At 35.3% G+C, this 12,290-nt stretch overlaps 1 protein-coding gene across 1 annotated transcript in view; it reads right to left on the minus strand.

The window, feature by feature from the left end:
* The window catches only part of LOC122808552 (DNA topoisomerase 1-like), an 859,013-nt gene that overhangs the window by 340,287 nt on the left and 506,436 nt on the right, over nucleotides 1-12,290 (minus strand). The window contains exon 8 of the mRNA XM_044079506.1: nucleotides 1,593-1,720. Within this exon, the coding sequence (XP_043935441.1) occupies nucleotides 1,593-1,720 (128 nt within the window). The remainder of the gene's footprint in view (nucleotides 1-1,592; nucleotides 1,721-12,290) is intronic.

Genomic DNA, 12,290 nt, shown 5'->3' on the forward strand with positions numbered 1-12,290 from the left:
CCAGGGAAACTACTCACAAGTCCTCCATTACACTACTAATCTAACTGGCAATTAATTTCCAAATGTACCCAGAAAAATGCATCAGGCTTTTCTTTGATCCTGTCCTTACTTTCACATAAATAAACAACCGAACTTAAAACAACAGCCCAACTTAAAATGTACTATAAAATTTCACATCATCTGTCACCAAAATCCCACTTAGCAATAAACAAACCTGTACTATCCCCAAACTTGAGTGTGAACTCCCAATTCCTAATCTTTCATTCAGCCCAAATCACTAGCATAATAAACAATGGAAAACAAAACCAGACTGGGAAAAATGGCTTTCTCAAAGGTTAGAGCCAGCTACAAGCAACAACTTACCTTCTACACGTAGAACTCAGAAATCCATCAACGATTTCAATAAATCAACACAGCATCTAAGAGATGAATTAGCTTGTAGATGCTTTGCAGCCAATGGCTAAAATGGGACAATCATCAAGTCATAACCTATTCAGTCTTCAGCCATCAATTAGTATCTTTCAAAGTTAGGTACTCGTACATCTCAAATAGCAGAAGTGCAACTAATGTACTGCTGCAAATATTGGGATTTGCTCCTCCAAAGGAATGTTTGAGCATTTGAGTACATACTGACAGTTTCTCCTAAACTTTTACATTCAACAGTATGCAAATAATGCTTATTGCCAATATTTTTTCAATAGTATGCCATCCAAGGTTTTATAAATAGTTAACTATGTTTTACACTCATTTTTGTTGAGCTCTTTGTTAACCTCAATACAGCCATATTAAATGCATTTTGTTATAAATACTATTTTTGCATTAAAACATGATGTATGTATTAAATGTACTGCTTTTGCTATGCTTATACGAGCCAGGATAGTGACTGAAAAGGGTCATTTGAGCAGTGTACCCACCAAGTCACCAAATAGTAAATAAATAAAACGTCTAACTTCTTCAAAGCGAGAAACAAGATAAAAAATTAAATATGTATACAAATAATAAAACACATGAAAGCGTTTAATTCCTTGTGCACCTGCTATTCCTTCAGATGCATTTTTTTATTTCTTGTTTTACTATCACTCACAGTTACCCACACTAATCCCAATAGCTATTTATTTTCTGACATGATATATGGCTTAAAAGCTGCATTGGAAGCAGTTAACAATGCCACAATTTTGGAGAGGCTTCCTACTTTTCAAAGTACTGATAGGGACTGAAGAAATGAACACTGCGTCTCAGAATTGTACCTCACTGAATAGCAAGCGGAGAAGTATTTCATTGCTTTTATTTGTATACATGATTAGGATATTTTTTAGTGTTGCTTCTGCCTTTGGGAAGTTACAAGATATCTGCTATCATTTACTTTTACACATCAGGATTGTACATTTTACATGTGTGTTAGGGAGCCATGCTGACCAGATTGCATTATCCAGGTTACTATTTGTGCTATCGGAGGATCTGAAATGACTACTACAGACATCCTAAAAGGGGATAACAAAAACGTTATGTCATGCATATCAGACAAAACAACATATGGCGGGTCATGGTTTGCACCACTGATGTCATAATCAGGAGTAAATGTATTTTCTTACTTTAGACTGTAGATTTGCCATTGATTGCTCAAAGGTTTTTGGTGGTGCCCGCTGATGGTTACATAATATGGCAACTGCCCTGTTTGCTCGGTTATAAGCCAGTATTTTAGCAGGGACACTGTCTTCGGCTGAAACAAAAACAAAAGTAGTTAACAGTGCCATTATAAGGATGATTATCTGCAGCATAAAGTAGCACGATCTTTGTAAAAACAAGTTATTTTCTTATGAAAGATTTCTGCTTGTACTTCCTGAGCAATACTCACAGTGCTTTTTAATACTCTCAGTGCTCTTCAAATGATGCACATTATAAATCTCAGGTGAAAGATAAAACCACCAGTTATAAACCTTTATTTATAACCTTCATCAGTAGGTTGTAGTGGGTGCCCCTCATCATCAGTGACCCTGCTTTAACAAGCACCACATTTTGTAATATTCTTATGACAGTGCTTAATGAATACTGGAAACAGAAAGCAATTACCAGTGATATGAATGCAGCATTCTGTACAGGAAATATAATTAACATTGGACAGCATAATTAAAGTCATGATTCAGAAAGTAAGCATAAAAACATTGCTTTTTATGTCAGTATGTAATCAACATCATTAAGAAACAGAATTACACTGTTCATTATTTAGTTTCTAATATTGCTTTGAAAAGTAAGGAAACCTCTCCAAGAAAGTGGTATTATTTTAATATATTAATGGGAACTTCATTCCTCAAACCACAGTAAAGGCATCAATCTTAATCACATAATAAAATGGGAGATGACAGGCCAGAATTCTTTCCCCTCTGTTTAAGTAAGCAATAGTTCACAACCAAATGGGAATTACAGGAAAAATAATGGAGTACACAGGGGTGTCATCAGGTCAGCAAAATTATGTGGAATTAGTATTGGCCCTTGTCAAGTTATAGTTTACTAATGCAGACTTAGCTCAATATGGATTAGTGAGGAAACCATCTTTAGTGTGAATTTGCTGTGCACTGTGATGGCTTAACCATACCATACAACTGACATTGGGGTCTCTGCCTTAATATGAGTTTTTTTGTTTTGTTTTTTTTCAGTTCTCATTCAATTGTCACTTCGGCCAACTATATTCATAGCTGCACTTAAATATATTTTGAACATTTGAACCTAACTGTGACCACCTTAAAGAAATGTCTGTGTAATGTGGGAATTAACCTAAAATGACCTTTATTAGGAAGGAAAAATACAGGACATATATATGCAGAGGATTTTGTTTTTGAATGATCTGGGACACTGGTAACCAAATAAATGCACTAGTGGTTTACAATGGTGAGCTGTAGTGAGAATAAGTTGTTTATAATAGTTAAGTGCATGGAGTTGTCACTCTTGAACTGAGCAAAATGTAATGAAAAATCAAAAAACAAGCTACTCCAATGATCCATCATCAACAAACTTTACAAAAAAAGTAAAATTATACAGCAAATTCAAAGTTCCTCATGACAAGGATAGTATCAAAAATACAAGGGAATTTAAAAACATATATGTTTTTAGATCTAGTAAAGCAACCCATGAACTTAAGTGAACTACTTTAGCAAGGGACAACTACAAATCTTTTTTTTTTTAGCTACATCAGGAAATCAAGGTAAGGAACAATACTCAATAATATTCAGAATGTATTCTAAATGGCAACTGAGTACAGATGGTCAATATGGTAGTTCATAAATTCTGTCAAATTTTACCTGAGAAACATCTATCCAAACTTCACATATCTCAAAAATCCCTGACATTCTCTATTTTTTAAAGGTGCAACCAAAGAGCAAAAGTACTTTTTCAATAGGACCTAACGACATACCTGGAAAATGTTTAACTTAAGTTTAGCTATAGAATTATGGCATATTAGGGTAATGATGCCCTTTCAGAAAGGTGGTTCTGCCACTGACCCAGAAATGCTGTACCCTTGATCCTGAATCTGCAAAGCTCAACAAATGGGTTCATCAAAGAGATCCTGTCTAAAAAAATTTAGTTACCATCTTTTGACAGTGGCAATGTTGTTCATGCAATGTGTCTTGATCTGGCAAAATATTTGACACTATACCCCATGTGGACATAGTAAGAAAGCTAAATACTCTAAAAATAGATGTCTGTGTGGATAGTTGGATTTTAAACTGGCTAAAAGATTAAAGCATATAGTTCACGTGGTATTAACATGAGAGCATGAAATTAACCAGTTACTTCCCTGATCTCCACACTGACAACCAAATCACACTAAAGAAAACCAACAATCAGTTTCCTGGTAATCATGTAATGTTCCAAGATGTAATCCGTGAACTCCCTATAAACAAAAACTCCCATTCATTTTGGAGACTTTAGTTACACACCAGTAAACGCTTGCACCTATACTTCAAATGTACGATGCATCCAAAGATTCTTAGCTTCCTGGAGAGAGAGTTAAAACTCACTAGAAGGCATAGTTTTCCTGTTCCGGTTCTTATGTGTATCTTCATGTACTCTTACCTTGTGAGACCCTCTCTGGTTTAGTCATATCATAAACTAGTGACCTTTAGTATAAGAACCTTTAAACCCGAAGATGTAATATCTCAGAACTGGAGTTCTTTAAATTCTATAATAAAGTTTCAAGATTCACTTTTTTCAGCATAACTTCAGATATCATCTCAGCAGGAAGCTACACAAAAGAGTTCTATCCCCACTTAGACTAATGCAATGAATTGGCAGTCCCTGCCAGATCTAAATATAATGAAAAGTTTAAATACAAACAACCCTGGTCTAACAAACTCAACAATAAAAAAATAAACCCCTTAAAGAACACAGCAGCTCTAAGGACTCTCAAATCAAAGATAGCATTAAAAAGTGACTAGAAACATAAAAAATATATTAGCAATACTATAACAGCCTATGAACTGAACTTAGCATCTGAAGCTAAGAAGTACAAATCCTTCCTGAGTTACATTAGAAAACTTAGAAACAGCCAACACTTCTCAGAACTTATTCAAGATGTAACCACCTATTCTGACATGTCAAACTCAGACATTGCCAATACACTAGCTAATGAATTCAGGGCAAACTCCTCTCCATAAATGACTATTCAAAGCCTACTTATTCCCAAAGACCTCAGCCCCTTCCCCAAATCATCAAAGATCATGCACTGTAGGTGCTATCAAAGATGAAAGAGTCTTCCTCCATGGGGCCTAATAACGTACTAGGCTATGTATTAAACAGCACGGAGCAAGGCCCAAATTTAGCCACTGATTTTATCTATGAAGTTTGATGCACAGCACTGGTGATGCTACTTCACAAGGGTGCCCTCACCAGTGAATTTATGAATTACAAGTCCATCAGCCTGAGTCTCATATACAAAGCGATAGAGTACCTTATAAAGGACCTAATTAACTATTACATTAAAAATCTCATCAGGCTAAACCATCAATAGTTTAGCTTTGCTATGGGTAGATCTTAAATAATGAATCTGGTTCTCCTCTTTGACAGAATAAAACAAGTTGTTGACATTGGCCATAATGTGCACATGACATACCTTGATCTAGCCAAGGCCTTTGATACTATACATTGTGTTAGCATAATTAGTAAGTTACATGTTTTACAAATAGACCCTTATATGGTAAGACAGATAAACTGGATAAGGGGCAGAAAACATATGGTGCAGGTAGTGGGTGCCTCATTGCAGGATAAGAAGACTGCTAGTGGTGTTCCCAGGACTATATGCTGGGACCCCTTTTGTTTGGCATTTACTTTTTCAACCTGCAGACCGCAAACCATTACCCCTGGATAATGATTACAAAATGGGAGTCATTGCCAATTCACCCTCTGACACCCGAGCCATACAACAAGAACTTGCAGTTGTAAATACCTAGTGCGCTAACAACAGGCTTAAATAAAATGCTAAAAAGTACAACATAGTAACACTTAAAATTAGCAAAAACGTTATAAAAATGTATAAATTAAGACAGTAGTTGTTAAAGAAATAGGAAGCAATATGATTTTGGAAACGTGCAGTTAAAGCATTTGTGACCAAAAATTTAATTTCTGAAAATAATCTTAAATATTTTAATTTAAAAGTGATTTTTAACAAAAGTAAGAATGTATATAGAATGTTAGAATTAATATCTAATTGTATCTTTTGTATTTGTTTTCTGGGGTAATGCACTGATCTTCATGGACTGTTTTCAAACTCATCCTGGGAGCAATGTCTGGTGAAGAAACTTGCTCAGAGTCAGAGTTAGGTAATGGAGCCTGAGAGAATCAAACCTTGCATCCCTGGACTACAAGAAACAGCTCCTCAACTCGTCTAACCCTACTGCTAGACAGGAGCTACAGGGGAGAGAGATAATTTTCTAAATGAATGACAATAAATGTGTCTATATTTAATATGTTGTTAATTGAATCAAAGTGTAAATTGGAATGAACTGGGTCGGGGGGGCAGTACATGAATGTGACATGAGAGAAGCAAACACAAAATGCTCTTGGAAATGACCTATTGAAATAATAGTACATAGCAAATAAATAATGGAACTAAACAATTGAGGTATGACTTTTTAATAGAAATCAATCTTCCTGCTTGTTGTCCCATTTACATGCTGTGCAGTTTTTTTCCTCAAATTTTTATTAAATCTTTTTCATAAATGACAAAAATGACAAAACTGTACGCAAAGAAAGATAAACAGGTGCAATAAGACAATATAGAACTATATATATATATATATATATATATATATATATATATATATATATATATATATATATATATACATACATACACATATACACATACACACACACATTTCAACAGTTTCATTATAGTAATGTAGAAAACAATGGTGAAGAATATACACAGGAGTAACAGAGGGATCATAAATCTTTTTTTAGAATAACTCAGCATGGTCCTCCATACTGGTCCTTGAGGTTGCAGGATAGATGGAACAATTGGGGTAAACTATGGACAATTATTGTAATTGAGACTGAGCTCAAAATGTGAAGAAGGGATGTGGGAGACGGGGAAAATGAGATGAATTTTACAGTTGTAAGTCATGGTTCTCCTGCAGTTGAGGTGAACGGATTATAGTAATGTGGCAGTAGACAAGAACTTGTGTGAGACTTTTAATAAAGGTGTTATATTTGTTCCCTCAGCCAAGTATCACGTGGTTAATAACGTTATTAAACTGAAACTATACACTAGGAAGCTTAACTTTTAAGACAATTTGCAGATCAAGACATAGAAACACATGTTCTATTTAGGCACAGTACATTTAATCCTCATTTGATACCACCATTAGTGGCATTTGAAAACCACGAGAGAATTATTTAAGAAATACTGAAAAGGAGAATAGCAGATGCAAGTATTTTAACTAAACAAAGGAGTAAAGTGTATTACTGTCTAGGTTATCTAATAATTGGAACCTTAGAATCATGAAACGAGATAAAGGTGGAGGGGTAGTCATTAAGAATACCATAGACTGCAGTAAAATATAGTAGTACATGAATGATGATAATTTTTTGAAACAGCATCACAAACATGAAATTTGGCATACACTAAGAAGTTGGCATATGCAGTGGTTGACAATCATATTTCAGTTGAAACAGGGAAGTACATGACAGTTATAAAACTTCTAATATCAGATATTTTTGGTATTCCAAACAAAAACAAACAAACAAAAAAAAAAACAGACAATAAAAATGAACTGGATCCGACATTATGAACAATAGTAGCTATTGGGGGGGGGGGGGTCGAAAACAGTACCTCTGACAAAATGAGTGGATCACAAACTGAAGGAATTTCGTTAACAAATCTTATATTTTGACAGATTCACGGCATTGTCTAACCAAGTCCATACAACAAAGATGGGTATTTAATCACTACTGATGTAATGGACCATTTTAATCGATATTCCACATCAAATAGGTCTCGAATGGTTTAGCAAAGCATTCGTTATTGGCGGTGTAACGCCACATGAAATTAAATTTGCTGGTAGAAATGATGAAAATGGTAGGGTGGAATATTTTATTTTTAAGGCAAATAATTCAAACAGCTTAGAGAGGCTATGATGAGGTGACTCAGCACCTGTATTTGCCAATATTGCACTATGGTTCTGGGAAAAACACTGATGAACAGCAAATATTGGTGTAATATCAACTTCTTTTTAATGTTTTTGAATGATATATTAATATTTTGGCAAGGGAGTGTTGAATCTTTGGAGCATTTTGTTAAGTATCTGAACATGGTGCAATTCTTAAAGTTTACTATGGAAAGTAGTTTCAATAATATTATTCAGATATTACTATTACAAAGAATTATCATATGACAAAATATATATCAAATATATACAGAAAGGAGACTTTCTCAAATAGTTTTTTTTTTACACTATAACAGTTGCCATTCATTATGGTAAAAAAAGAAATCTATTAAATGAATAATTTGTGCAACTATCTAAGTTAGTCTTGGAAGACTTTTTTTTTTATTTAAGAAATCAAAACTCTTAATATGTTTTTAGTGAAGGATTATCCAGCAGATATAGCTTGAGAAACATTTCAGGATGTGGTGGCATATCGACATTTGCTGATATACCCCCATTTTAATAAGTAAGGAATTGATTAGTACCCATAAAAGGAGAGAAGTACACAAATGCCATGATTATTCCCATTCAGTGCAGCTAGTCAATTGGTAAAGGAAGCAATTATTATGAACTGAAAATCAATGGTGGACATGTATGGGTTTGAAATACAAGCTGGTGGAATGTCCTAATATTGTACAGAAAAGGGGAAGAAACATTAAAGACACTGTGGAGAGACCCATCCCGACAACTGAATGCTACAGGATGACAAAATGTGGGTCATGCCTCAATATAGCTGTGCCTATGATTGCACTAATAAATGGATTGGATCACATCCACTGGTGCTGATGAATAATGGCATGTTTAATTGTAATACATTAGGGGTGGTATATGTGGCAACATGAATTTCATAACCTTCATTTTACATTGGCAAGACAGAGAGAAAAAATAATGTATGAGCACAATTTTGCAATTAAAAATACAGACAAAAGAAATCCCTTTTTTATATCTTCTGTTAAGTGTAATGATTTAATTTTTTTATTTTACAGAAATCCAACAGATAATTAACGGTAGATTGTGGGGGATTTTTAAAACTAGAATCCAAGGAGGTGTTCTGGCAGATTACACTTAACTTTTTTCCAACCCACCAGGATTAAATTACAACATTTCTTTTTCTAGTATATCAGCATGAAAAGCCAGTGAGGTATGAAGGGGATGGAAGGTTGAGTACATTATAAAATACATGTTTTATACGAGAAATATTAATAGGTATACTTTTTAAGGTATGTTTATTATATAGTTATATATTAACATTTTATAAATGTTATATAGCGTATTAAGTTATACTCCTTTTATATACTGAGATTTAACAAATGAGTTCATACATTCATGTTTTATGAAAATAATATATGGTATTACACAAATAGGATGTACAAGTGTGGTACTGTTTTATATTCTTATTTTTTAGAAGGCATTTTTATAGTACTGAAACTAATTGATTAATAAGCCTTGAACCTTTATTGGTTCAATTTACTTAACTCATTGCACTTGCAATAATTAAATTTGAAGGTTCAAGTCTAATGTACTAGATCTGATGAAGTTCTAAAAGTGCTTAACTTTATTTTATTGTAAATAAAATTCTCAAGTTTCATCTTCCTGTGTATTATCTTGATAGCAGAGTTTTTTTAATGCTGGTGTATGATATGTTTGTGTTTCTTTAACCTTATTTATTTATTTGACATTTGGTTATCTGGATAATCTGTCTGGGTATTTACCCATTTTCAGCAAAGGCCTGGAGAGAAAAGTCCAGGTATAGATCACATTTCACAATGCAGTAGCAGTAAAGTACAAAATTGCATTTGAAATACTAATACAGAGAGTCAAATATTTACAGAAGTACAGATAAACTGTGTGTATAGAGTCAAATATTTACATAACCCACAGGCAACATGGTAGGTGTGATAGAATGAAATAAGTTATTGACATGAGAGTTGAAGATTGTTATGAGGTGTTTAGTTTCGGGTAGTAAAGACAGACATGATGCCAAAGTATTGTGAGAAGAGAGTTATACTGAATGTAGTAAAACAATAAGACCATGCAAGATAAAGTTTGGTTCAATATATAGCGATACAGATCAGATAAAGTTTTTATCTATGTATGAAGCATAGGGGTGAGGTTTTTATGTGAATATATTACAGTTTAAGTAGAGTTAGGGGAATTATGAAGAAAATATAATGTTTAGAGAGACTCTAAGAGAGATTCAATAGGAATGTTTTCATGGATAAGGGTTCGAAAGTAGATTTGGTCCAAGTAGGACAACAGTAGATGGTTATCCTGGTGTAGAGCAGGGACAGAGCCATTGCTTTAAGTAATCTTTTAGGTAAGTGTTTGTAGGATTGGCAAGAGGTAGCTGTTCTAATGGAAGTGGGGAGGGAATGCCAGGCTTTGGTGACAGAGTAGGAGTAAGGGGAGTGTGTCCTGCTGATTTGCTTGGTCTACAGAGAGATAGTTGCTTTTGGTCATTTGATCACTGAGGGTGACTGGATGAGTATTTTTGTAGGGTTGCATTTAGAGCAGTAAACGTGTCTTTACAGTTAGTGATTTTAAATGCAGTGAGTGAGTAGATGTTAAGTAGTTCGAGCCAGTTAAAGGCTTTTAGTGTAGCACCTTGATGGGTATGATATTGAGTACTAGTAGCACATTCGGCAATTTTATTATAACATTGTTCCCATTTCTGAATATTTTATTTTTGGAGATTTGTGAGAATGGGGGCACCATAGAGGAGAGAAGGCAGAAGAGAACTTTTTGCTAGAGTGATTCTAGAGTTGGGGGTAAGAAAGTTTCTTGCTTTGTTGAGCAGACCTAATTTTTGATGCATTTTTATGGCATTTTGTGTGTGTTAATCGAATCTAACAGTATCATCTATTATAATTTCTAGCAGCTTAGTTTACTAGGTTAGTTCAATATTGGTGCTAATGATGGAATAACTTTTTGAAGTTATTTTTTCATGGGATTTTGTTGTAGGGAAAAACAGTAGTACTTTGGTTTTGTTGGGATTAAGCATAAATTGATAGTTTTGTAAACATTTTTCTGTAGGAGTGAAGGATTCCAGAGTAATTTGCTGTAGATGAGTTGGATCATTTAATGAGCATATAAGTGTTGAATCACTGACATATTGTATAATGGAGGCATATTGTGTGCATGTACGGAAAGGGTTGGTAAGTATATTAAAACCATAGTATGTTCTGCCACTTTACTGACTGGAATTTTTCTTTGAGAAAGCTCTGTAACCAGTTTAAGGAATTTGCTCTAAGGTGTAATGATATAATTTCTGTTAGAAATTGTGTGTGATTAACAGTACTGAAGCTTTTGATATATCAAGGAATGATGCAGATATGAATGTCACTATCCCCGGGGCTTTATTCACTGTTTCTGTGAATGAGGGTAGAGCTGTATTAGAAATATGGGATGGCCAAAAACCATGATGAGTAGAGGTTAAAATTGTTCCTATGTAAGACATTGTAAAAGTTGCTTATGGACATGTTTTTCCAGTAACTTTGAACATGGGGATAGCATTGCTATTGACCTGAAGTTTGTAATATCAGTTGAATTGCCTCCTTTGTGGAGGGGAATGATGTAGGACTTTTTTCCAGAGCCTGGGGACATACAATGATAAAAATTGCCAATGACTCCAAAGATAACCACAAAGCGTTCTTTAGCTATGTCAAGAACCTAAGTGGAAATTCTCAGATCTGCTCTAAGTTAGTGCAGAATGACACAAAATACACTGAACCGACTAATATTGCAAACATTCTGGCAGACAGGTTTAGTGCAACCTTCACCCCCCTCTCACCCCCTAAAGGGCCCATAACCATACCAGACGAATATAGGGCCCCATCAATCACTGACACACAGGTTAAAAAAGCCCTATCCAAAGCCAAAAACACAGCTTCAATGGGACCGGACGGGGTCCTAGGCTGTGTCTTACAAGAGCTCCAAAATGAACTAACCCCTCACCTACACACACTGTTCAAACTCATCCTCTCTACAGGCTATGTACCCACAGAGTGGCGCACAGCAACAGTTATCTTACTCCACAAATGTGGAGCCACAACGGACCCCGGGAACTATCGCCCTATAAGCCTGACTAGCCTGGTCTGCAAGGCTATGGAACGCATCATCATGGAACTCATTAACAGAGACATTGGGAACCTCAAAACCTTGGACCCTACCCAGTTTGGCTTTAAGGGCAGATCATGCCTCCTAAACCTGGTGGACTTCTTTGAGATGGTTACCAAGGCATTAGACGAGGAAAAGTAGGTCCACACAGCCTACCTAGACTTCGCAAAGGCTTTCGACACCATTCTCCATTCTAGTATTATAGACAAGCTCACCAGCTTAAACATAAACCCCTACGTCATGAGATGGGTTGCCAACTGCCTCATGGATAGAACCCACATGGTGAGAGTTGCAGGCTCTATGTCTGACTCTAAATCGGTTACAAGTAGCATCCCCCAGGGCTCAGTCCTAGGACCCCTCCTGTTCGGTATATACTTCTCAGAGGTACAGGCAAGCATAGGAGGACTATGGCTGACAAAGTTCACAGACGACTGCAAACTAGGGGCCATAATTGATTCTCCGGCTGATACAGAC

Source organism: Protopterus annectens, chromosome 8.part0 (genome assembly GCF_019279795.1).
Source record: "Protopterus annectens isolate FY-2018-M chromosome 8.part0, PAN1.0, whole genome shotgun sequence".
Lineage (NCBI taxonomy): Eukaryota > Metazoa > Chordata > Ceratodontiformes > Protopteridae > Protopterus > Protopterus annectens.